The sequence below is a fragment of the Peromyscus leucopus genome, chromosome 3 (assembly GCF_004664715.2).
Source record: "Peromyscus leucopus breed LL Stock chromosome 3, UCI_PerLeu_2.1, whole genome shotgun sequence".
Taxonomy (NCBI): domain Eukaryota; kingdom Metazoa; phylum Chordata; class Mammalia; order Rodentia; family Cricetidae; genus Peromyscus; species Peromyscus leucopus.
In genome coordinates, this window is record NC_051065.1 from 14,633,547 (window position 1) to 14,659,315 (window position 25,769).

At 36.9% G+C, this 25,769-nt stretch overlaps 1 protein-coding gene across 2 annotated transcripts in view; it reads left to right on the forward strand.

Annotated features, from left to right (window-relative positions):
- The window catches only part of Thsd7a (thrombospondin type 1 domain containing 7A), a 387,216-nt gene that overhangs the window by 353,581 nt on the left and 7,866 nt on the right, over positions 1–25,769 (forward strand). For both annotated transcript variants that reach the window (XM_028894646.2, XM_028894648.2), the window contains exons 15-24: positions 216–221; positions 1,693–1,826; positions 6,365–6,518; positions 9,855–9,999; positions 11,180–11,295; positions 14,940–15,057; positions 15,296–15,441; positions 15,860–16,034; positions 18,723–18,896; positions 23,569–23,664. In XM_028894646.2, coding sequence (XP_028750479.1) covers positions 216–221; positions 1,693–1,826; positions 6,365–6,518; positions 9,855–9,999; positions 11,180–11,295; positions 14,940–15,057; positions 15,296–15,441; positions 15,860–16,034; positions 18,723–18,896; positions 23,569–23,664 — 1,264 coding nt within the window. The remainder of the gene's footprint in view (positions 1–215; positions 222–1,692; positions 1,827–6,364; positions 6,519–9,854; positions 10,000–11,179; positions 11,296–14,939; positions 15,058–15,295; positions 15,442–15,859; positions 16,035–18,722; positions 18,897–23,568; positions 23,665–25,769) is intronic.

A 25,769-nucleotide genomic window follows, 5' to 3' on the forward strand; every position in this document is an offset into this window, starting at 1 on the left:
GTCCTTGTCTATACATCCTAAATTTAAGTCCTATTAAATGGTTGATTTATATTTCCTAAAGTCTAAGAAAGACATCCTAGTCTTTTACAAAAATAATGTTTTATATAAAAGTCCTTATAACTGAAATGTAGATTGTGAGCTCTTATCAAAATAACTGACATTTTAACCTTTTTTTTTTTTGTCCTTTTCTTCATTCCTGCCAAACACTACCCCAGGCACAGGTGAGCATTCTTATCTCCTGATTCTTCAGAGTTCTTAAAATAATCATTACTTTCTCCACTAGATCTGCCTCTGCCTGTCCCTATTTATTTTATGTAGTTACCGGAATTTATTTATAGGGCCTGAGGAGATGGGGTGGAGTGAGTAGGTTTCACCTATCCCACTTTGATGAGGCAACAGAACCTCTTATTTATGCTTGAAGAAGAGAGGCATGGTGGGCTTAAAATGGTTACTTGGAGATGTCTATGAAATAATTTGCATTTACCACAACAAAGAGGAATAATGATCCATCTATCAGAGGATTAGGAATAGCAGCAGGTCCCCTTCATTTTAACTCTTCCATTACCTCGGAGTGGTGGGGGACGTTTAGCCATGTGATAATGGTCCTGTTTTAACACACCAAATGGGACTGTGCTGGCTGTGCCATTAGCTAGAGTCTTATTCCAACAGTGCATATGTTTTACTTCTTATCTGGGGTAGTTCTGCTTTATTTTGGTTTTCAGTCCTCCAAATGTGCAAAATAGCTCCAAAGGACTGTTTAAATCTGTTTCCTGGAAGTGATTGCATAAATCATTTATATACCATAGTGTGAGAGAGAGTGTGCGTGTAAAATAGGAAACAAAATTGAATTTTTATATATTATGAAAATGTTTTAAAATATTTTTCTTTGATGGTTGTATTCTTGGTTGGTCCATTTATTTCTTCTACTTATTTTCCTCATTGGAAAACAGCACAATTGCTTCATTGTTCTAGAATTCCTGAACAAACATAACATACTGTATTTGAGACTGAAAGCTTTGTGGACAATAACCACAAATAGTTGGCTGTGCTCTGTGAGGTCCTTGCTGCTTACAGTTGTGTCTGTAGCTATATATCATATAAAAATTATTTAGGACCTTGTTTCCATACCTCAAGTGATTGAGGACTAGTTTTAAGAATGGATTTATTTCCATTTATTTATAATTTCAGTTTCTTATATAAAAAATATTAATTCTTACAACTATACATATTTATATGTAAAGATGGCTAGATTATATTTATTTGAAGAACAAATGTTTGCAGTATTCCTTCATTCATTCATTCATTCATTCATTCATTTGACAAATCTCCACTGAGCATCTAGCACAAGAGTGCCTGAGGCTAAGGACTAGACACACAAAACCTTTTACAAAGCAGATAGTCCAGAAGATTATAATATAATATGCTAAATGTCAGTTTATGAAAATATGTTTTAAATCTGACCTAGTGGGTTAGATCTACACTCACTGGGTAAAAGCAGACAGAGAATGCAGCTCAGCCCAAGCTCCCCCTCTTGACTAGACTAGATCTTTCTTACTACTTGAGAGTATGAACAATCATGGGGAGGAATTAAAATAGATGGATGAAATAGTGACCGTGACGATATAGGCATCTTCCATCCACCCACCCCCGACTCCCATTGCACAGCCTGAGATCACCAGATGTGTGTTTCAGGTGTATGAAGTCGTCCCGTGCCACAGTGACTGCAACCAGTACATATGGGTCACAGAGCCATGGAGTGTCTGCAAGGTGACCTTTGTGGACATGCAAGAGAACTGTGGAGAGGGTGTGCAGACCCGAAAAGTGAGGTAAGATGAAGCAGAATGACAGAGAGGCAACATGGCAATCACCTCCGATTCCACAGGCAGCAACATGGGGCTTCTCTCTTCTCCACTGTCCTGAAAATGTTCGTTAGTTTTGATTTTAGGAATCTGGGTACCTGGAAATGAAGACCCTCTGTTTCAAACAGTAGTTTGTGTTCCTGATACCCATAAAGCTTGCTTTCAACATGTATTTCCAGTGGTCTGCCTTGATAACATACATATGCATAATATACAGACCTAGTAGGTTATATTTATATATTTAGGAATCTATATCTCTATGTTTATCTGTACTTACACATATACATAAATGTATGTAGCAGCAATTAATGAAAAAATAGGCCATGAATTTTCAAAAATGCAAGGAGGGGTATGGGGGGCTTCTGGAAGGAGAAAAGAAGAAGATATAATATTATAATCACAGTTCCTGATTTTAAAAGCTTCACTTTACAATACTTTTTCAAAGTTGCATTCATTTTTATTCTTGAGATTATAATCTCAAAATTCATGGCCTATATTTTCATTAATGCTGTTACATACATTTATGTATATGTGTATAAACAGATAAAGATAGAAACATAGATTCCTAAATATATAAACACAACCTGCTAGGTCTGTATGTTACTTGTATGTATGTTAGCAGGGCTGACCATTGGAAATACACATTGAAAGCAAGCTTTATGAGTGTGGATGTTAAACTTCAGTGGCTTCTTAAAAGCCAAACATGTTCTTTTGCACATGTCTTTTTTTGTGTACGTTCATGTGTGTATGGAGGCCAGAGATCTACATTGGATGTTAATCTCATTCACTGCCTGCCTTACATTTTGAGCTAGGGTCTCTCACTGAACATGAGCTATCGAACAAGCCCCAGGAATACTCTTGTCTTTGCTCCTCAGTACTAGGATCACAGGTGTGTGCTGTCGGGTCTAATAATTTTGTCACATGGGTGCTGGAAATTGAACTCGTACTTACGTGGCAAACACTTTACTTACTAAGGTATCTTCCCTACCACAAAAGCCAACTATATTTGTAAACACACGTTTTCAAATACCCTGCCTTGACTTCCTGCTCCTTCCTGTCAACCTGCCTGGCACTTGAACATTCTCATCTCCTTCAAGAAGACATCTCTGAACCTGTGGCTAGCTATTACCTCTCACTTATTCAAATTTAGCTGTCCTGTACAGCAGGATAGCTACTGGTCATGTGTGGCTATTTCAATTTCACCTTAAACTAATTAAATAAAGTTTTCGGTGCATTACTTCATTCACATTACTCATAATTTCAAATTCTCGATTGCCACATGTGGCTGTTCTGTTGGACACATAGTCGTAGACTCTTCTATTCATCACAAATTTCAGCACAGATGTAGAATACTTTTTTCATCATAAAATATAATAATAATAATATATCAAGAACTTGACATCAGTTCACTCTCATCTATAACTTAATTTATCTCAAGTTTCACAATCTATTTCAGTAGAAAGTTTTTACTTAATGTTGATATCATAAAACAATTTGTGTTTGTCTCCAAAACCCATGTGAGTGCTTCATTTACAATTTCTATTGGCCATAATGAAGGCAGACTAAAAATGGAGACAGGAAAGAAGCTGATAAGTAGACAAGAAATGAAAAGGTAAAAACAGACTTCCTGTCCTCTACACTTCTGCTTTCAAATTAAAATTTTTCCCTCCAAATTTAAAAATCATTTCCTTATGTGAGGAATGTGAGTCAGTTGCTTGTTTTGTTAGTAAAAATTTGTAATGAAAGAAGGTGTATTGCACTTTTTCTTCAACTGTTGCATACATGCTTCTTTTTGCTTTGTAGTTATTGTTAATGTTCCCAAACACATTTGAAACAAAGTAACTTTTCAGATCAACTTATTGAGGTTGATGCAATAGAGAGAGAGGTCACTATTGATCGTGATCTCTGATCGCGTAATAATGTGCCTGCTTGTTCCTGATTGAGTGGCACAGGGCTCAAACTCTATCCTCCGCTAATTAGGGTCAGGATGTCCTGCCGACATACAAATGTGAGCTGACATTTCAGGATAGATGGGTCTACAGAAGAGCAGGCTTGTGTTTACCTCTTTTCAATCTTTCTCAGTGAGGAAGGAAGGACCTCTAAGGAAGTGGATAGTAGATGTGGTTCTTCCTTCCTTCTTCCTCCTCTGCTTCCTTCCTTCCACATCTTCCTCCCTCCCTCCTCCCCCTCCTTCCTTCCCTTTTTTTCTTTCCTCTCTTCTTTTTTTTCTTCCCTTCCCCTAGAGATAGGAATCAAACCATGATCTCTAGGAGGCCAGGCAAAGAAAAGGGCATGCTGTCAATGACATCTTTGCTGTTACAGTTTTATGCACATAATGACAACACAAATAAAAAGAGGAGTTATAGTTGCTGTTACTGCAGCTGCTGTGTCCCAGCCATGCAGACAATGCACCCTGCATTCCCCTACCTGTTAGGAGTCGGCCACCTCCGAAATGGTCCTGTAGTCTCCACTTACAATATACTTCATTCTTCTCAAAGAACTGCCATTGCTCTTTAGAAAAATAGAAAGGCCAAGGCTAAGAAGGAAACAAATTAAAAGTATATTTCTTTGGGATTAAGCTTGATCCATGTATTTATTCTGAATTTTAGGTTGAAAGAAATGTTAATGCCAAATAAAACAAATGCACATCTTGGTATTTGAATTTTTTCCTATTTTATGAAATGGAAATATGTTTAAAAATAATAATTCATTTTAAAATAGATCAAATCTGTTAAGAGACGTTACCTCTGAGTAGTAGATTTGTGGTTAATTTTTTATTCTTATTTTTGAGTTATTTATACAATACAGAACTAAGAAAGATAAAAGCCTTTACCAATAAAGTTGTATGTATATAGCTACCTACTAGGGTATTGAACATCTGCTCCTAACTTGGATCAATAGGCAATTTTACAAGTTAATCCTGTGTGCTGCATCAGTATCTGCTAAGAATGCAATCTTAGTACCAATTCTACCTTTTGAATGTGGAAATGCTTGACTGTCCATGTCTTTGCCAAGTCACTGGTAAAAGAACATTTTTAGAATGTTACTGAAGATAGGACTTTTTCCTACATAACTAAAACCTCCTTTAAATAAATCCATAATTTAATTTTTCAACAGTTAAATCACCAAATATCTGCTGATTCATTTTTTTGTGAATGACTTTTTGAAAAATCACAGATATCAGTATTTATGTAGGTTTTTTTTTTCAGATTGCATGGCCAATCAAAATACAAGTATTGATAGTCTTCCAAGCTTTCAATGTGTCTCATTTAATAGGAATATTTTTCTTAAAATTGTTATCACTGTAAATAGTGATCCTTCAGAGGATATTTTTAAAGACACAATATCCTTCCTGCTGGAAATCTCTGAGCAAATATGGGATGTCAGGCATATAACTGTGGCATGACTCAGCTGACTGCTAAAACACGGCCCAGGAGGTTCAAGAGCCCATCTTCCTTTTCATCTTCCCATAGGTACCTCTCGTCCCGAACCCATTAATTTGGTTGACCTTTTCTACATTATAGATTAAGGATCAAGTTTTTCTCTCCCACTGTTGAAGTTCACAGAGAGATTATTAACTAAGCTAAAGGGTAGCCAAATTAATTAACTTCTCAAGAGATCAGTAAAGAATAATTCTTGACTGTCCATAATGGAGTAGTATGAACTAAGGTTTAAATTTGTCCCAATATAAGGAAAACTAACAATTAAGAAAAAATCAAGATAGAAGATCCAAATAACCGTACTTAGAGAAGTTGTGCTGTTCTAATTATAATTTTCTTTTGGTTTCTGGCTTTCTTTTCAAGTTAGCAGATGGGAAACTAAAATTGCCTTTTAAATGGCTTTTAAAACTATTTCATTTTACTTATTTGTACACACACACACACACACACACACACACACACACACACACACATACACACACACGCCACAGGGCCCATGTGGAGGATATTTGCTGGGATCAGTTCTTTCTTTTCTGCCATGTGAGTTCTAGGGACTGAAATCAGGTCATCAGGTTTGGTTGCAAATGCCTTTACCCACTGAGTCATTTTGCTGGCAGCTAAATTACTTTTTAAATGACAAAAACAAACTGATAAATGCCTTATCTTTGAAATCACCTGATGAAGCATTTTGTGTGAATATTGCAGTGTATCTAAGCCTCCATCACCTATGAGTCAACTGCATCATCTCTGAGAATCTCTTTGGATCATTTTTCATTAGTTCCTGTCTCACATATAGATGTAAAAATTACTTCCCTTGCAAAGAAACATGATAGCATTTACCAATTCACTGAAGCTATCTTATTAAAATATTATGAGTGTGCATGTGAGCATTTTTTCTTAAAGAAGTATTAGTTGTTTTTAGGTGGGGGCATGATTACTTTCAACTTTCTGCTTTGGGAGAATGTTATTTATCAGATGATGTCTTAATGAGACCTACCCATCCTGTGTGTTAGCTGTCATTCTAATTGTCCTGGTTCCTTGGTTGATGTGCATGCTTTCTTTTAGATGCATGCAGAATACAGCAGATGGCCCTTCTGAACATGTGGAGGATTACCTATGCGACCCAGAAGATATGCCCCTGGGCTCTAGAGAGTGTAAACTACCATGCCCTGAGGACTGTGTGATATCTGAGTGGGGGCCATGGACACAGTGTGCTTTGGTGAGATTATTAGCCATTTGGGTAAAATGGAGCTTGCTTAATTTTTGAAGGTTTAAAAAAATAATAATTTCATTGAAAAATAAATCTCTTTGTGAGCCATGTTTAAAAAGCAAGGTGTGCTTTCTTGGCCACTTCCTTGTATGGGTGAGCCATGTAAATTCAGCAACATTTCTCCAACAGCGTGACCTCTTGCAAGTCCTTTGCTCCTTTTCAACTACACTCCTAAACCAGCACAAGATGTCTTCAGCTGGCCTTGTAGAGCACACAGAATCTTAAAAACTGCTCTGGTCACCATGGTTCCCTTTAGTGGAAGTCAGGAAAAAACGAAACTCTAGTGGAGTTACTCTAATGGCGTTAGTTTGGTATCCCTTGCTTCAAATCTGTTTAAGTTAAACAGTAGGAACACTCAGGGGGATGCTACAGCAGGAGTATTGACATTAGAAAGTAAAAGATCCTGAGTAAGAAACTGAGGAGAAAGAAGGTTACTCATGGTAAGACCTCAAATGTTCTTCTAAGATGATTATAGACATTTAAAACAGAAACCAAATGATCGCAGGGTCGCTTCAGTGAGCCTGCTATTAGAATCCTGTTGATGAGTATAAAAGCAGACTGGTGAGTTCAACAGCCTTGATTTTATACGAGCAACTTTGTAATAGAATCTGTGACAGTTTGAATTTCATCTGTGGGATCCACTATTTTCATAAGAAGAAAAGGATCACGTGCCAAAACTGCACCCTCCCTGAACATCTCTTCTTCAAAACACTTCTTACTTAGTGCCTGTCTCGGGGGACGGGGGCAGCACAGAGAATGTTATTTCCCTTATAAAGAAAGTTCACTGCGCATTAGTGAGGGTTCTCTGGAGGAACAGAAGTTATAGAGCTTATATATTAGCAGGGGGAAATTTATCAGAGTGACTTACAGGCTGTGGTCCAGCTAGTCCAACAATGGCTGTCATCAACTAAAGGTCCAAGAATTCAGTAACTGCTCAATCCAAGAGGCTGATTGTCTCAGCTGGTCTTCAGTATATGCCAGAATCCCAAAGTAGTAGACTCTAGTGCCCGTGAATGAGCGGACTTGCAGGTGAGAGTAAGGGCAATCAGGCAGAGAGCATCCTTCTTCCAGGTCCTGTATATAGACAGGCTGCCTACAGAAGGTGTGGCCCATAGTAAAGATAGATCTTCCCTCCTCAAAAAATATGTGTTAAAGGTGGATCTTCCCACTTCCAAGATCTGGATTAAAGGTGGATCTTCCCACTTCAAATGATTTAATTAAGAAACAATCCCTCACAGGGAATTGGGTTCTAGTTAATTCCACATGTGGTCAAATTGACACCAAGGACAGCCTGATAGTCACACATAGTCTGAGGTTCTTCACTTTCCTAGAAAGCCAAATGAGTTCAAACTCAGACAGAACTCTGAATTTCAATAGCAGTGGGGGCCCTACCATCCATTCAGAGGAAGGGAATCACTTAAAACAATATGCAGGAAATTTAGTGTCTTAGAGTTACTGTTGCTGTGATGAAACATCATCATGACCAAAAGCTGCTTGGGGGGAAAAGGATTTATTTTACTCCCTCTTCCACATATCAGTTTATCATCAAAAGCAGTGAGGGCAAGAACTCATGGCAGACAGGAACCTGGAGGCAGAAGCTAATGCAGAAGCCATGGCAGGGTTTCTTTCTGGCTTGTTCCCTCTGACTAGCTCATCCTGCTTTCTTATTGAACCCAGAAGTAAAAGCCCAGAGATAGGATGACACCATTGACAATGGGCTGGTCCCGACCACATTGATCATTAATTTAAAAAAAAAAAAAAAAGAAAAAAAACAAAACTCTACCAGCTTGCCTGCAGCCCAATCTTGTGGAAGCATTTTCTTAATTGGAGTCCCCTTCTCTCAGATGACACTAGCCTGTGTCAAGTTGATATAAAACTACCCAGCATAATTAGCTTAACCCTGCACAGCTTTTAAAAGCAATGTGAAAAAAAATATTGGAAAGATACATCTAATGTCAAATTGCTTGAATTACAGTAAAGGACGGCTTCGGGCAAGTTTATAGTCTGTGTTTTCCAAGGAGATTTGCCTTTTTGTCTCTGTGTTAACACTGTTAACATGAGAACTGGAAACCAATGGACTCTTCAGAAGAACAGGCCCAGTCTATCACTTCAACAGATATGGAAAGGAAGGAAAAGCCTTCTGTTTTAATTCTGCAGTTGAACTCCATTCAACAGTTTCTACTTCTGTTTACAATAATGGAATTCTCATCATCAGAGATTCCATTAAAAGAATCTTCAGGTTCTATAAAACAGAGACTGATGAACTTGGGCAGCTCCTTAAATTCCTTAGCACGGATGCCAATAGCAGGACCCGGTGAACAGGAACAAAGCTCGTCTGGGTTCTGTCTTAAATATCCCTAAGTAACTGTCTTTAAAAAATATTGAGTTCCACCATGTGTAACAAGGAAAAGTTTGTGAAACATATTTTGTTTTCTTGAGCATTTGCCAATAGAAATTTTAGAATGAGATTAAAATTCAGCTAGTTGACTAGGTGTACCTTTTGGACTTTATAAGTTATCTTGTTTCATCACCCAAGACACCCATAAACAAACACAAAGCATTTACTGTGTGCAAAAAACTGTTAGGTTCAAAGAATATATAGATATAGAAGTCAGAAATTGTTCAGTGTACTCACGCTTTGAGTACAGTTTTATATAAATTGCATTCCCTAAATACAGAAAGTATTGCTTCTGTGATATGATTAAAATACAGGGAGAGCAAAAGACAAGGCAATAACTACTTTAGGCCTAAGAAATCCAAAATTGTTTGTCCCTTTCCGTTCTTAGAAGCCAAATGTTTTCAGAAAGACTCACCAGTAAGAAAATAGGCAGCCACTCTATAGATGCTAAATTGTTTATATGAGCATTGCATTAGGAAAATAAAAGTCATTAATACCTAGATTTCAAGTCACCATTTAAACTGTTTAAGTCAATTAATACATACACACACACAAGTGGAAACATACATATACACATATATACTTTTATACATACACATTAAATCATTACAGCTTATGGGATTAACATTCTTTGATACTGATTATGGCCATGTGAATGTGTTTGTATAGGTGTGAGGTAATGACTTAAGCATCTTCTAGCTAGGATGGGACATCGGATTCTTAGTCAATGTCTGCATTCCACATATGGGAACTCTGAAAGATGATGAGGTTAACTGACTTGTTCAAATTAGCCAATGAACTGAGTGCTCTAATGCCAGCTCCAGGAATGTGCTAGCTGTTGGACAGCTGAGTTTACCTTTCTGAAAAACGCTATTGTTCTTTGTAAGCCTTGCAATCCAGGTGGTTCCCGGCAAAGGTCGGCTGAGCCCATCAGACAGCCTGCTGATGAAGGAAGAATCTGCCCCGATGCTGTGGAGAGAGAGCCCTGTAATCTGAACAAAAACTGCTACCACTATGACTACAACGTCACAGGTGAGCACTTTATCATGTCTTCATAGAATCTGGGGTTTTGTCACATATAAATCAGCTCTAGACATTCTCATCTGCCTAGGCCAGCTATGCTGTGTGCCATTTGGAGACATAGCTTACTCTGAGCAATAATGACATGAAGTAGTCATCTGTTTTATTCTTTATTAAACATCAAAATATAGAAAATAAAAGTATTTCAAAGACTAAATTTTTGAAGTATGTGGTAAATATTCCAGATAATCCAATTTAAAACCTCCCACTTTAGAAAGGTACAAATATATTTTCCTTTTTGGCAGATGTTTGATTGTTATAACATCTACATCAATAACTCCTGGGGTGCAGGGACATTTTTGAACATTAGCATGATGTAAAATTCTGTAATCTTAAAGATGAGTATTCAAATGAGTAGACTTGTCAAAGCATACACATCAAAAATATTTCATTGGTTCCTTTGGTTTGGTACAATATCAAAGCCAACTTGAATTTTTCCCAAGTAATTTCCCCATTGAAGTAAGCTCAAGAAATTGAAAACAGAAATGTAATAGTCACATTGGCTTCTGATTCTTAATTTTCTCTACAGTTTGTTTTGATGACACAAAGGAAATTAAAGTCCTCTAGGGTATGTTGTCCTAGCCTAGAGAAAGATGGAAGAATGATTTTTGCGAAAGATACAAAATAAGGGAAATTTAATAAATATGCTGAAGTTATTTATGAAATAATTGAGTTTGCATTTTTTTAAAAAAAATCCTACTATGGAAACAAATGAAGTACATGGTGTTAACTACACCTACAGAGTACCATGCATTAAAATTATGCCTACTTTGCTAAAAGAGACATAATGCTAATTTTTTTTAAATTCTACCCTTCTTAAGAAAAAAGTTTAGAAATGGTGTTGATCTATAGAGCAAAGCCATTTTTACAATATCACTAAATAGCTAGCTGTCAAGATTGTCAAGTAGACATCTGCCTTAAAGAATAATCCCCACCGCTCTGTGCAACGGCAGCAATTCCATTTGACTCCTAATACGTTCAAGGCTGGGACCCATATGCTCTGCATGTGGGATGATTGATTGTGGGGCTTAGGAAGTGGTTGTGAATTAGGTATGGGATTCAGGTCATCAGAGCTTCATCTGAAATCTGTTTGTGCATCGCCTTCTGTTCTGATGGGTCTTGCTCTGTTCAGACTGGAGTACGTGTCAGCTGAGCGAAAAGGCAGTTTGTGGAAATGGCATAAAAACAAGGATGTTGGACTGTGTTCGAAGTGATGGCAAGTCTGTTGACCTGAAATATTGTGAAGAGGTGAGTGAGTGCTGTGTTAAATGTTGGTAGGAAATTCTTTCCTAATAATTTAAATTCGCATGAAGCCAAGTGACGTGTGCTCCACACAGTGCATGGCCAACAGCTGTTTTCACAGGCTGTCTAGTGCCCTCCTGAAAAGAGTATCCACACTACTGATTTCCACAGATAATTTCCTGTATTTTGTTCTGCCATGAGCCCAAAGGTATGCTAATTAGCCCATTCTGGAAGAAATGCTTGGAAAACAATAAGCAATCAAGGTGAATAAAGGCAATAAATCTTAATCAGACCACTCATCATCTTTTGTAATTTGATGTGAATTAGGTGCAGAGCTTGGACACCTGCCAAGATCCATCATTCATTCTTTCTGTTGCTAAACATTGATCACATGCAGTTTCATAGCAGATTTTGATATTAAGATCTGATACCCAGCTGCGAGAATCTAAGTACTTAGGTCTCATGTCTGGATAAGAAAGCTGAATGTTCAAGCAAAGAAATAAAGTCTGTCACCATTATCTTTAAGGCGCAGAAAAACTGTAGTTTATAGTTAATCATTGAATGAAAGCAATACCGTCATTCTTAGCTGTGACCTTCTGAGCAGTGGAGAAACATTGCATTGACCTTTTCATAGAGCTGCACGTCTTAGGGATTTTGTCTGATTTCCAAACCTAAAAGGATATGGTATTTCTGTCAATTGGCTCCCTGTGCTTCTGAGATCCACAGGGGTCATTTTCAAACCAAATAAGTAAGGGCTTCAATAGATCTGAAACAAAGCTGTCTTAACTCTTAAGGAAAAGCCATAAATGGAACTACTTGCATGCATTTAATGCCACTGTCAGGTGCACATAACTTTAACTTCCTCGAATCTCTGTCTATAGGTTTTCAGATGCTCTAAAAACAGCAAGTTGTTTAGTTAATAAATGCTGGCCACTAAAATCTTGTGACATGAACCGAGCTATTCATATGTTATGTAAAAGTAAGTTAAACTCAAGTTTTTAAACTAATCCTATTTAAACAATATAACCAACATTGAATAGCACTTTTGTGAGTGAAGATTATTACAACAATCACAAACTTCCCTGAGAGTGGCCTGTGATTCAGCACAAGTGGATGGTGAGTGGAGTCTCTTTTGTAAATGCCTGGCGAAGTTCCCTCTTTACAAGAACATGAAATGATACCTCTGTGAAAGAGGAGCCCAAAGCATTCACGACTATTTTAAACTACCTCATATTATGTGAATTCAGCAGAGACAACTGCAGGTTCAAATCCAAACATCCTGGCAAATGCTGTCTTCAGGGAAAACTAAGCTACTCTCTGTGGGAATTAAACAGCACACATAGCATTTTATACATCCCTGTGACTCCAGCTGGCTCCACAAACAACTGGGCTGTCTGTGTAAACAATGGTCGGACCACCTACCTACCAACCCCTGTGCAAACCCTGCATTCAGTTCAGCAGCAGTAGGCAGCTCTTGCTGTTTCCTTAATAGCAGCAAAGAAATGTGTCATTACTGCCCAACAAAGAGGAAAATTAGGGTTAAATTCACTTGCATTTGTGTAGTGTATTTTCCCCTTTGGTGTTTTTGAGTTCCTTTCTTTCTTTCTTTCTTTTTTTTTTTTTGACTCATTTGATACCTAGTCATTTTCTTTTTTTTTTTTTTCTATTTTTAAAACCTAAATGGATTAGTAAAATTTACTTAGAAACATATTTACATGAATAAATGGATAAATTTGGGCAGACAATATGCATAGATAGATAGATAGATAGATAGATAGATAGATAGATAGATAGATAGATAGATAGATAGATAGATAAAGATGGATGGATGGATGGAGGATGGATGGATGGATGGACAAACAGAAAGAGTGAAAAGATGAAATAAATGTCAGAAGAAACAGAGTTTAAAAGTCTAATTAGTGGATAGCCAAAACATTCTTTTTTTTTTTTTTGGTTTTTTGAGGCAGGGTTTCTCTGTGTAGCTTTGTGCCTTTCCTGGAACTCACTCTGTAGACCAGGCTGGCCTCGAACTCACAGAGATCCGCCTGGCTCTGCCTCCCGAGTGCTGGGATTAAAGGCGTGCGCCACCACCGCCCGGCCCGCCAAAACATTCTTAATGGAGTAAGTCAGTACAAATTCTGTGTTAAATGCTCCCCCTGAAGCTATAGCAGATCATAAATGTTTCACATTACATTCACTATATCACCCCAAGATGTATCTCTCCCCCCTCCTGTGTTTCTTAAAAATCTTTATGAGACTTTAATTTAGTGGCCTGGAATAGCTTTAAATCCCAGATACCCGTCTATCTTTGCCCTCCATCTCCTTCCTCAGCATTTCCTATTCTCTTCTCATAGTCTCTTGTCTAACTTCATAGTCTATATTCACTCTCACAACCACATACTTACATATGTACAATATTAAAATTTAAACTTCCTGTTCATGTAAAACAGAAAAGGTTTGACAATTCTGAGAATTACCAATAAAAAATTTATCTTTCTGCTATAATATTAATTATATTTTAATTTTAAATTGTACCTTGGACTTCACTTCAAAGATTGGGATATATGGCATAAGAATTCAAAACTTTTTCTTATACTTTTAAACTATAATATGGGAGTCACAATGACAGGACCAAAATGTAAATAAAATGATACATTATGAGACACCAAGCATACACACATACATAAAATAACAACAAAACAAAAAAAACTGAGTTATACTACAGAAATTCTTTGTAAGAAATTTATATAAAACATTTATAGTCAACACATTTCCGAGGACCCACATTTCTTTTGAGAAAGATGGCTTACGTCACTTATCCAGGCCTGGTGGTACAACATCTGTAATTCAAGCTTAGGCAAGAGGATCAAAAGTTCAAGGCCAGCATGGGCTACAAAGAGCATTTTAGGACATTCTAGTCTACATAGAAAAACTCCATCAACAGCAAAAAAAAAAAAAAAAAAAAAAAAAAAAATTGACTCATTTATTTTCAGTGTGAGAGACTAAATTCAGAGCCTCCAGATAGTAACCATGCACTCTATCACTGAGCTACACCCCAGCTCCCTAGCTTTTTTTTTTTTTTCAGTACATTCTATCTTCGGTTTAAGTGGCAGTTGGTCTTTAAAACCATTTGGCAATTCAGTTTAATATGTCTACATAAAAACAAATAACATCAGGAAGATAAAATTATAGGTCTATACTTTGATAATATTTTGAATTTTGAAATATTACAAGGCAGTTCCATCTATACTTCTCAATTCTTCATATAGGGACATTCAGCTAATTTGTAGATCTATGTATTTTTTCATTATTTATGGAAAATGTTAACACAGAACATAACTGAATATATGGCTCTGAATTCACTTTCTGCCCTTGGCTCCTGCTTTGTTGGGTTGAAGCACTTTATGTTCTTAGTAGTTTGGATAGTTGTGTCTTTCCAGTAGCTTTCTGCTACGTCATACAGCTAGTGTTGCTCCTTTCTTCTCATCCCCTCCGCCTCCCTCCAGCCTCCTCTTCTCCCCTCTAGTCTCCACGTCTCCACTGCTCTCTACACTCTTTTCTACCCTTTTCTCTTCCACTTCTCTTCTCCCTCCTCATTTCTTTTTCCTGTCTCCCTGCTGGTACAAACATACCTGTCTCTCCTCTTTCAGCTTGGCCTAGAGAAGAACTGGCAAATGAACACATCCTGCATGGTGGAATGCCCTTTGAACTGTCAGCTTTCAGACTGGTCTCCTTGGTCAGAATGCTCTCAAACATGTGGACTCACAGGTTGGTTTGTATTACAATTAACAGTAGGCCAGCGGTCAAAGCACACCAAACCAAACAACTCTCTTGCTCTAAATGATATCAGGTTAGCTACGGAAAGTTGTCTTCCTTGTGAAAATGTGAGACTCTCCTGCTCCGGGGTCTCCTCAAGGGAGACTTCTATGATACTTTAAATAATATATCCATCTATTTGTACAACTATGACATCACACTGAAGTTGTATCATTTTATATCTCTAAAGGAAAAATGATTCGAAGACGGACAGTGACCCAGCCCTTTCAAGGTGATGGGAGACCTTGCCCTTCCCTGATGGAACAGTCCAAGCCTTGCCCGGTGAAGCCATGCTATCGCTGGCAGTATGGCCAGTGGTCTTCATGCCAAGTTCAGGTATCAGACCTCAGGAAGCTCTGTGGATGCGGGCATTCTTCATCTGCTGAGACTTGGTTCTAGAAATACTTTTGAGTTAGAGATGGTCGGCTTCCTCATAACATTTTAGTGACTTTGCCGCTTCCTGATCCTTTCATCAGTTTTGATAGCAAGCACCCCCTGTTTTATACTTTTCAAATCATTTGGAGACTGATTCATTTTAATGAAAATTTATTTGCCTGTCTTTGTCTAGGAAGCAAATAAATTGTTGGTTGTATGCTTTATAGCTTGTGCCCTATAAGGCTCCTTCCCTGGGGTTTCCAACGCTTCTCTATCTATACATAAATCAAAATCAGTGATGCAGAGATGACTGTGAGCCATGAGCTCTCTAATGAATTATTTTTCTTTTTCTAATTAGCTGTTTCTCCCTCCATTCCAGGAGGCCCAGTGTGGAGAAGGAACCAGGACACGGAATATTTCTTGTGTAGTGAGTGATGGCTCAGCTGATGATTTCAGCAAAGTTGTCGACGAAGAATTCTGCACTGACATTGAGCTCATTGTAGATGGTAATAAACAGATAGTTCTGGAGGAAACCTGCACCCAGCCTTGCCCAGGTAACAACAGGACACAATTCATATTTTTAGATATGTTCCTAGAAACAGAGTTGTAGCACGAATCTTGAAAGTTCTTATTAATAAAATCAAACCTGAAGCCAGATATTGGGGTGAATGCTGGAAGATCAGAGAAGCAGAACAAGCCACAGCTACCTCACCTCGCCAATTCCTCAGCTGATCCTGTTTCCTCAGACTGGAAGCTTTTGAGTTCTCATCCAAATGGATCTCAGCTAAACTGCTGCTCAAAAGCCTAAAAGCTTAACCAGCTCTAGTTCCTGGTTTTCACGTCTTATATACCTTTCTGCTTTCTGCCATCACTTCCTGGGATTAAAGGCTTGAGTCACCATGCCTGGCTGTTTCCATTGTGGCAGAACCGGATGGATCTCTGCCTCCCAAGTGATAGGATTAAAGGCGTGTGTGCCACCATTTTCTGGCCTCTGTGTCTATCTAGTGGCTATTCTGTCCTCTGACCCCAGATAAGTTTATTAGGATGTACAATATTTACGGAACACAATATCACCACACAGACTCAAGAAGAGGTTATGCATTTAGTCCAAGTGAAGGGTGTCAACAATCTTATTCAGTACTAACCTGTACTAACAGCATAATACCATCCCTGTGGGTCAGAGAACCACTGCATTACTGCAGGGAATAAGATCTCTAATACTCTGAGGCACATTCCCAGCCCTCTACTATATGTCTTGAAAGGTAGACGAATTTGACACAGTAAGCTTTAAAAAGCAGACTATGAATTAGGCAAAATATTTTTCCTCTTTGAAAGGTATGGTGTAAATTTATTACCTCAATTGCCCTGGTTAAAATATAAAAGTGTGTTTAATACTAGGAATGCTTCACTCTCATATTGTTATTAAATCTTGACATGGATATTTCAAGATGATGATTATGTAATGAAGAGACTATAGCAAAATATAATTATTGGATTTCTCTGCAAATGTATGATGATATCAAATAAAGATACATATAGAGATTAAGCCTGCTCACACAAAAGAGGGAGAGATTAAATTTCCATTCAGTTTGTAGTCACTTATACATTATACTTTTAGCAGTATTATTTTCTAATTTTTACCCATACCAGGTTTTCCTGGTAAACACTGGGTAACCCAAATGTGACATCTCAGAGATACAAGCATTTCTACAAATTTCTTAAATTATTTTCATTGTTGCTTTTTTCCTGGCATTTTCAAAATGAACTAGATTTTTTTAAATAATATTTTCTTGATTCCTTGAGAATTTCATGCAATGTAATTTAATCATATTTACCCCTCTGCCCCCCAACTGCTCCCAGATCTACCACCACTACCCCTGGATCAACTGACTTCTATTCTCTCTCTCTCTCTCTCTCTCTCTCTCTCTCTCTCTCTCTCTCTCTCTCTCTCTCTCTCTCTCTCGATATATATATGTGTGTATATATATATATATATATAATATATATATCCATCCATTTGCCTATCCATCTATCTATCATCTATTGATCTATCATCTATCTATCATCTATCATCTATCTATCAATCATCTATTTATCAACTATCTACCTATCTATCATCTATCTGTCTATTATCTATCATCTATCTATAGTTTATCACCTATCTATCTATCATCCATCATCTAGCTAGCTAGGTATCATCTATCTGTCTCTCCCTCTCTCTCTCTCCCTTTTCCTCTCATTTTCTCACTCTCACTCTCCCCTCTCCTCTCTCTCCCTATCCCTCCTCTATTTGTATCTCTAACTCCCTCCTTCTTTCCCTTTGCCCTTCCCTGTTCTCAAAATGGTGAAAGATGCTGAATACATGGATCGATCATGCAATTCTATTCTTATACATATTCTCAACAAAATCACACATGTAACATATATGATCAGCATAAGCTTATACTCCAGTAGTCACAAGAGTTTCAAATTAGAACTATTTAGAACTATTTAAACATGTAATGGATCTTACAAACATGAGTGAGTGAAAAATAGTAAATGCAAAAAGGAATAATGGTATATAATATGATTTCAGGAATGACATGATGGGGGATTTCTGAGGTTCTGGGAATGCTCTGTTCCTAATTAAAGGTTGATTGCATAAATATATAATCAGACTGTAAACACTTGCTGTAGATTTGTGGTATGTGACATTTTACAGGTACTATGTGTTTTCCTCAAAGGGGATGTGGTTGATTGGAAATGTAGACGTGAAGAAGTAGCCAGTATCATTTCTACTGTATCAACTTCTCACTAGCCTTCCTCAGCCTGACTCTTCTAGGAAGAAAAAAAAAAACATATAATCACTGGCTCTCTCATCTTGAACTTTAAGCTCACTTAAATTTATAAATACCTAGAGACAAGTTCTATGTATTGTTAGGTTTTACTAGCTCCCTTTACAATAACAACAAATGTCATGTTAGATTTTAGCCAAATACTATCTAACTCTTGGGAAATGATCACGATGGGCAAACTCCTTCAGGCCATAGCTTATGTTTTAAAACATTAAGACACACAGAGACACACAGTCACTCCAAATAACATATTTACTACATATAAATGATAGTTATTGCTTATCCAAATATCATAAATATCATGTATAACTAGCATACTTACAAACATGGCCTAGCACAGTTGGAATCAAAGTGAGTACCTGCATCACTGTTCCCTATGGGTATAAATTACCAACCTGTTTCTTACAGGTGACTGCTATTTGAATGACTGGTCTTCATGGAGTCTGTGTCAGCTGACCTGCGTGAATGGTGAGGATCTCGGCTTTGGTGGAATACAGGTCCGATCCAGAGCAGTGATTATACAGGAACTGGAGAATCAACATCTGTGCCCAGAGCAGATGTTAGAAACAAAGTCATGTGATGGTGAGTGCTTCAAATCATTTGGTTGAGTTCAATTTTCTGTTGAATGACTAAATTTGTTAGATTTCTATTTACACTTCAGAATTAAATTAAAAGTAATATTCTGAGGGCCCAAGGGTGTGCTTCAGTAGGTAAAGTGCTGGCCATGTGAGTACAAATACCTGAGTTTGAATCCTCAAAGACTGAAGGCAGAGACAGAAGAATCTCCAGTAGCTTGAGAGCCAGCTAGCCCAATGTCCTCAACAACAACAAAAGACAGATTCTGTCCCAAACAATGTGGATGACCAAAAAACAGGCTGTCCTGTAGCCTTCAGATATATGCCTCTAGACTCTATATGCACAGAGAGAGAGAGAGAGAGACAGAGACAGAGACAGAGACAGAGATGAGGAGAGAGGAAAGAGGAGGGAGGGAGGGAGGGAGGGAGAGAGCTTCTGGTTTTAAAATGTAGAACGTTGTAAAATTATTTCCTAGCTTTAACAATTGTAGAAGCCTAAGATAATTAGGATCATTGATTGTATGTTTATAATTTATAACACCTATGATCAAACACAAGTCTAATATTTTCCATTTGTCTAACAAGTGGAAACAAATAACAAAATTAAACACTTCAAAACCACAGTAAAATTAGACTCTTTAGCAGAGTCTAAGAAGCTGATTAATCAATTAATTGATAAGAATTAGCAATTTTAACTTCACAATAATTGGACTAGAGCATCATGTGAATACATGGTCATGTGTCTATGCATGTATATGCATATACAGAAGCAGTCCTTCAATATTTGCAGCACACTCCATAACCAGAACCCCAGTGCATTAGAATGTCACAGTTTGGACCATGGTGGCACCTTGATAACAACAAAACACTTGGTATCTAGTGAAGAATATAAGGCACAACTTCTTAGCTTTGCTCTGTAATGGTTAAGGAATGTGAGATAAAACAAATAGCAAGTTAGATAGAAAAAGAAATCACCTTGTGTCAGAAAACTAGAGGATGAAACCTAAGATGCTGAGACCACATAGAATGAAAACTAATGAAGTAGATTAGTTAACCTAAGAATTAGGTAAAATTATCTACCTAGTCATATATGTCAATATAACCTTATCAAATTTACCAACTACGTAAAATATCCCTGATTCCTAGGACAGCAAAGAAGTACAGAAGCTTGTGGTTTGCAACTCATTAAATAAATCCCAGGTCACGGGAAAGAACTGTTGTTCTTCAATGACAGTGAAGCAAAATTAGAAATCAATAGTACAACCGCAGAAGAATTCCTCTCCTACACACACGAGCAAAACCTGGAAGCCACAAAGATTGCTACCTGTAAGCAATTAGGAGAGAAAGAAGTGTTTGGAAGAGACTTAAAGACCTTGCATGGTCACATATGTGGGAAAGAGCAAAATAAGCTGCATATTTAAATCAAGAAATTTTATTTTTTAAGAGGAAGTAGGTATGTGAGGATAAAAACTCAAGGGAAAAAAAAGAGACCATGAATTTGACGAGTGGGAGAATGGGGAAATGGGAGGTTTTCAATAGGAAAGATGCATAGTAAAAATGCAGTAATTATATTTTAATTAACTTTTAAAAATCAGGAAAAAGGAAGTAGTATGCAGCCTATATAGATAAATACAAATTGAATTAAGCAGAGAAAATAGACAGTCAACAGAAATAACTGTGTATCCTCTATGATGTGGGAGCCCGTTTTCAGGTTCCTCGTGGCTTTACCCAGCAGGTCCACATAGAGAGGATGATTAGGACCTGAGTGCAGGTGTCTGAGATGGTCTGCACTTGGCTGTGTTGGGGCGAGGTCTTTTGCTCCACCTTTTGGCGTCTCTATAAATACCCTGGGGCAAAGACAGTCAAGGCCCATTGGAACAGGTTCCAGGCCCTCTTGAGGCTATCCTTTATTTTCTGTTTATCTCCACAATCTAAATCCTTCTATCTAATATTTCCTTGCCGCTCTGACTCAAGAAAACTCTGGGGAACTGTGGGGTTGGTGGGTAAACGCCCCACACCATGACAAAGGAACAAAACGGTCACTTCATAGCAAAGAGGTAAAGAAAAAAAAGAGCAAATTTGCATTACTACAAATAGAACACTGTTTAGAAAAAAAAATTCTATAAAGAAGTTTTACTAATAAACATAAAAATGTAAATGAAGATAACTTAGGGTGTTATTAATATATCAACAGTAACAGAAAAGCTGTGCCATGGATTCTTTAACTACTACAAATTCAAATGTATTTAATTTATGTTCACATTTAATACAGCATAAAATGTGACTGGATGCCCATGTACAGTAAAAATCTGTAAGCCAAACTTAGGAGAAAATGTGCATATTAATTCACTCAAATATTTAAGTATTTGGAAGTAAGAAGAAAGTTTCGAAACATGATTTTTTTAAACTAACATTAAAATAATTAGTCTTTATTTTCCAGGAAAATTCAATAATAAAATCTTTACTAGAAAAAAAACTATACTTAGGCTGTACCTAAATCTAACAAAAGTGGAGTAAGATACATATAGAAAAACCATAAAATCCCAATGGAAGTGACTAAAAGACTAGCAGTGAACCATTTCATAAATGACTATCTGCAGTGACACCCATGAATTTGACATGCATTTACCTACAAATTCCATATGATTTCAATGGGTTTTTAAGGCAATTGAGAAGTGGATCCTGGGGTTCATTTGCAGGTATTAAGAACAAAAAGAGCCAAGAAATTTTTTGAAAACAAAAATTATGAGAAGAGGCTGGGAGATTTCAATGGCCTTTTCTTATGACTCACACTATCTAAGCACTGGTAGAATTACTTGCCAATAATGAAGCAATCACTCTAGTAGGAAAGGATGGAGAATCGTAGAGCAAACCCAGCCTTACACCCAGATATGTAGTTGAACATGGAACAGAGGTGCACACTCTGCTGGAATATCAAGACAGCTGGGCTTCCTGGTGCATACATTGATGCTCACTACTTAAAATTAATAACTCCTTCATTTTAGTGAGTAAAGACATGGGTGCCAATAAGAAATAAAACAGAAAGAAGCCATTTCAATTAGAGGACATCCAAAACATTCTTTAAACTGTTTGATAACTTTAGTTATCAAGAATTTATTTTACTATGATAAGACAGACTTTCATACACCCAAGACTGGTTAAAAATAAATGTGTTATTCTAAGTCTTCCTGTGTGTAGAGAGAGACAGAGCAATAGAACCACTACTACAGTTGGATGTTCAAATGTTTGCCTTGTAGTGCACAAAGATGGACAGTATTTAGCAGAGTCAGCTGTCTACAGTTATACCAGAGATTTCTCTTCCAGATAGTTATAGGTAAAAAAGTACCAATATACTTGCCTCTGGGATGACCAACAAGGCATTTTAATGGCAATAATTTAAGATAACATAACCAAAGAAAACACTGAATAAATTATAATACCTGACACAATGCAATTCTATGTGTCAGTTAAAATTAATTGACTAGATCTACATTAAAAATCACATTCAGATAGTTTATCTGTAACAATGACAAAGTCCTGAATTATATATAAAACACAATGGACTGTGAAACCGTATAATACTGAATAAAATGTTAATTTGAAAGAAGTATTAATCTTATTCATTAATATTAAATAAGATATGCATATGTATATAGTAAAAACTAAAAACAATGTAGAAAGCAGTATATTTGCCTCAGAATGATATTAACTGGGTAGGATCAAAAAATAATGTTATACAATAACAAGTTCTTAACTCATTTTATTGATGATCAAGCAAATGCAAACTAAAGCAAGTATGGCTAAATGGTAATCTTTGTTAGAATTCAATTATTATCAATGATAAATAATTTAGTATATTTTACAGTTAGTTACTTTCTGTATTTATATGTTCCATGTTCCAGTGTATAAAAAATAAAGTTTAAAACTTTGGAAGTAAACTGTAACATGAATTCTAAACCGTCTTTTAATAAAATCCTGGTGCCAGATATTGGGGTAAATGCTGAAAGATCAGAGAGACAAAGGAAAAAGCCACATCTTACCTCTAGGACTCCTCAGCCTGAAAAAGCCTCTAGCTGAAAGGGATGCTTCTGCTGTTAAGAGCCTTTAGTTCCTGTCTCCTCGCACCTTACATACCTTTTTCTGCCCAGGCATCACTTCCTGGGATTAAAGGCATGTGTGCTTCCCAGTACTGGGATTAAAGGTGTGTGCCACCACTGCCTGGCTCTGTTTTCTCTCCTAGACTGAGTCAATCTCATGTAGTCCAGGGTGGCTTTGAACTCACAGAGATCCTGATGGATCTCTGCCTCACGAGTATTAGGACTAAAGGTGTGTGCCACCACTGCCTGACATCTATGTTTAATCTAGTGGCTTGTTCTGTTCTCAGATATTCAGGCAAATTTTATTAGGGTACATAATATATTACCACAGTAAACCATAAATTAAATTATAGTCCAGGGTCTGTCACAATAGCAGGACAGAGTAGTGGGGACATTAGTAGGGACCTATGTTAACAACTGCAGTTTTATCAAATTTTTTTGCAACTTCTAGACAGATCATTGACATTGTCATCCTCAGCAATAGACTTCATGTCCCCTTTCACTTGTTCATACATTCATTGGTAATGCTCTCACATAATGATCCTGAGTAATGAAACATCAGTGCTTGCTCTATGCCTGCAGACGGACAGTGCTATGAGTATAAGTGGATGGCGAGTGCTTGGAAGGGCTCCTCTCGAACAGTCTGGTGCCAAAGGTCAGATGGTGTAAATGTAACAGGTAAACCACCAATATCTTGTTTTTCTGAATTTATTCCTGTAACACATAAGTAGTTGAATTCTGGAGGACATTCAGTTGTTAACACATTGTTGGAATCAAGAAATTTGTGTTGTACACATGTGTGGTGACCAGTGACAAATTATTTTATTTTAAAATATGTCAATTTCTCTCTTACTTATTATCTTTGGACATTAGAATATATTTATTTGAAATACTACTCAACACTAATAAATGAATATAAGTGATTTCTTGATTTTCCCTAGAAATTTTGTACATTAACAAATTACTATATACAAAGAAAATCATAATTAAGCCTTTCACTATTTCTGCTTGTATGCTTTGAAGATGATACAGATCAAGGTAGTACGCATATATAAACACAATATACCTGAATTATCAAAACTATTATGAAGACATTTTGTTGATTAATAAAGATTTATCAGCAAATTCAAACCCAGGGCTTCTGAGAGGGACATTTGCTATGTCCCTGTCACAAACAACTATTATACTTCCAAAGAAGAAAATCAAAAGAAGATTTTTCAAAGATATCTCCAGTAGAATGCTTTAATTTACAAGTTCTTTGTACGAGCTCAGTGAAGTCAAGGGCTCATTCCAAACACCTATTAAAGGGAAAAATTCAGGCTGAATGTGTATTGAATGGCCTGCAAATTTCAGAGGGAAAAAATCAAGGTCAGGACAGACCCTCAACTTCAGACACATAAACACTAATTTAAAATGTTTTTCCTTAATTATCATTTTAAAATAATTTAGTTGTTAGGAATCTCCATATCAGAGGCAGGATGGCTGTTGACTGTCAGCTTTCCAGGGTACCTGTGACTTGGGCGTCTTGTTTCAACTCTTCTGCAAGCAAAACAATGTGGTATGCTTCTGGTGCCCCTGAGTAAATCATTTGTGATTTAACTTTCATATATACAGTGAGATCATAGGACCCAGGCAGGATCAATGCGCTTCTTGGAAAACATCAATTTTTATATTGAATTTCAAGTGACCCAGGTTTATTGAAACCTAATTACTTATTTCTTCCCTATGAAAGCCAGAACAGAATGTCAAATTATATTCTTATGAAGACAGGATTTTTCATGAATAAAAGCTATACCAAGAAGCCTTTGATAATAGCATCTCCCAGTGGACATATAATATATAATAGAAAACACTCCCACCAGGAAGCTTTTTGCAGCTCACCAGTATTATTTGGTGAAGGAAGGCAATCAACCCAAACTCCATTCTAAGAGGAATGGGTGATAAAAAGCACAACCAGGGAAGTATAGCCATTCCAAACCAGGTGCTTCAGGTGTCATTCACTTAGCTCAGATGGGGGAAGAAATGTGTCATTCTTGAAGTGATTCTGAAGGAAATTAATAGTTTCCTAAAAGGTTCTACTTGATAGAAGGTTTTTTGCTAATATAGAGGCAAATAGTATTTTTCTGCTTTTGCTTCTAACACTATTGTTTTCCTACTGCAACTGAGACTATTCCCCAAATCAACGTCAAGTTGAAATTTAAAGTCATCAGTATAAATCACATTTTAAATTTATTTTTAATTCAATCAAGTGTATATACAATTCTTTTTCTCTGTTGCCCAGAAGTCAGTGTGAAATGACTTACGATAAACTCTAGATGCATTCTCCTTCCACCGTTTAGATGGTTTTCTCTATGAAAACAAATGTAAAGTACATTATCTATGTGGATCAATTGCTTTAACTGATAGATCACCTCTGTAAGAAAGCCATGGGACTGCTTTCTTTTCTCTTCACATGTTTGGTAATAGATAGTATGCTCACTAAACTGCAATTACCTTGCAATGACTAAGTGCTTTTGTGATGTGATAGTTTTTGTTTTATCTTATTGTATTTATGTTGTCGTATTTTTAAATATGAAAGAATGAATGAATAAAAACCTTTTTAAAAAAGCATTTATAAGATTAAAAGAAAAACAAAGAATTGATGATGGGAACCTGGATTGAATCCCAAAGACTATGAGCTCAATAAGGAAAATCATTTGTTTGGCTAAAGTTTTGTTAAGCTGAGTATGTATAGTTTGAAACTGTGGGTCACACCTATATCACCAATATTGTTGCTTTAGGGC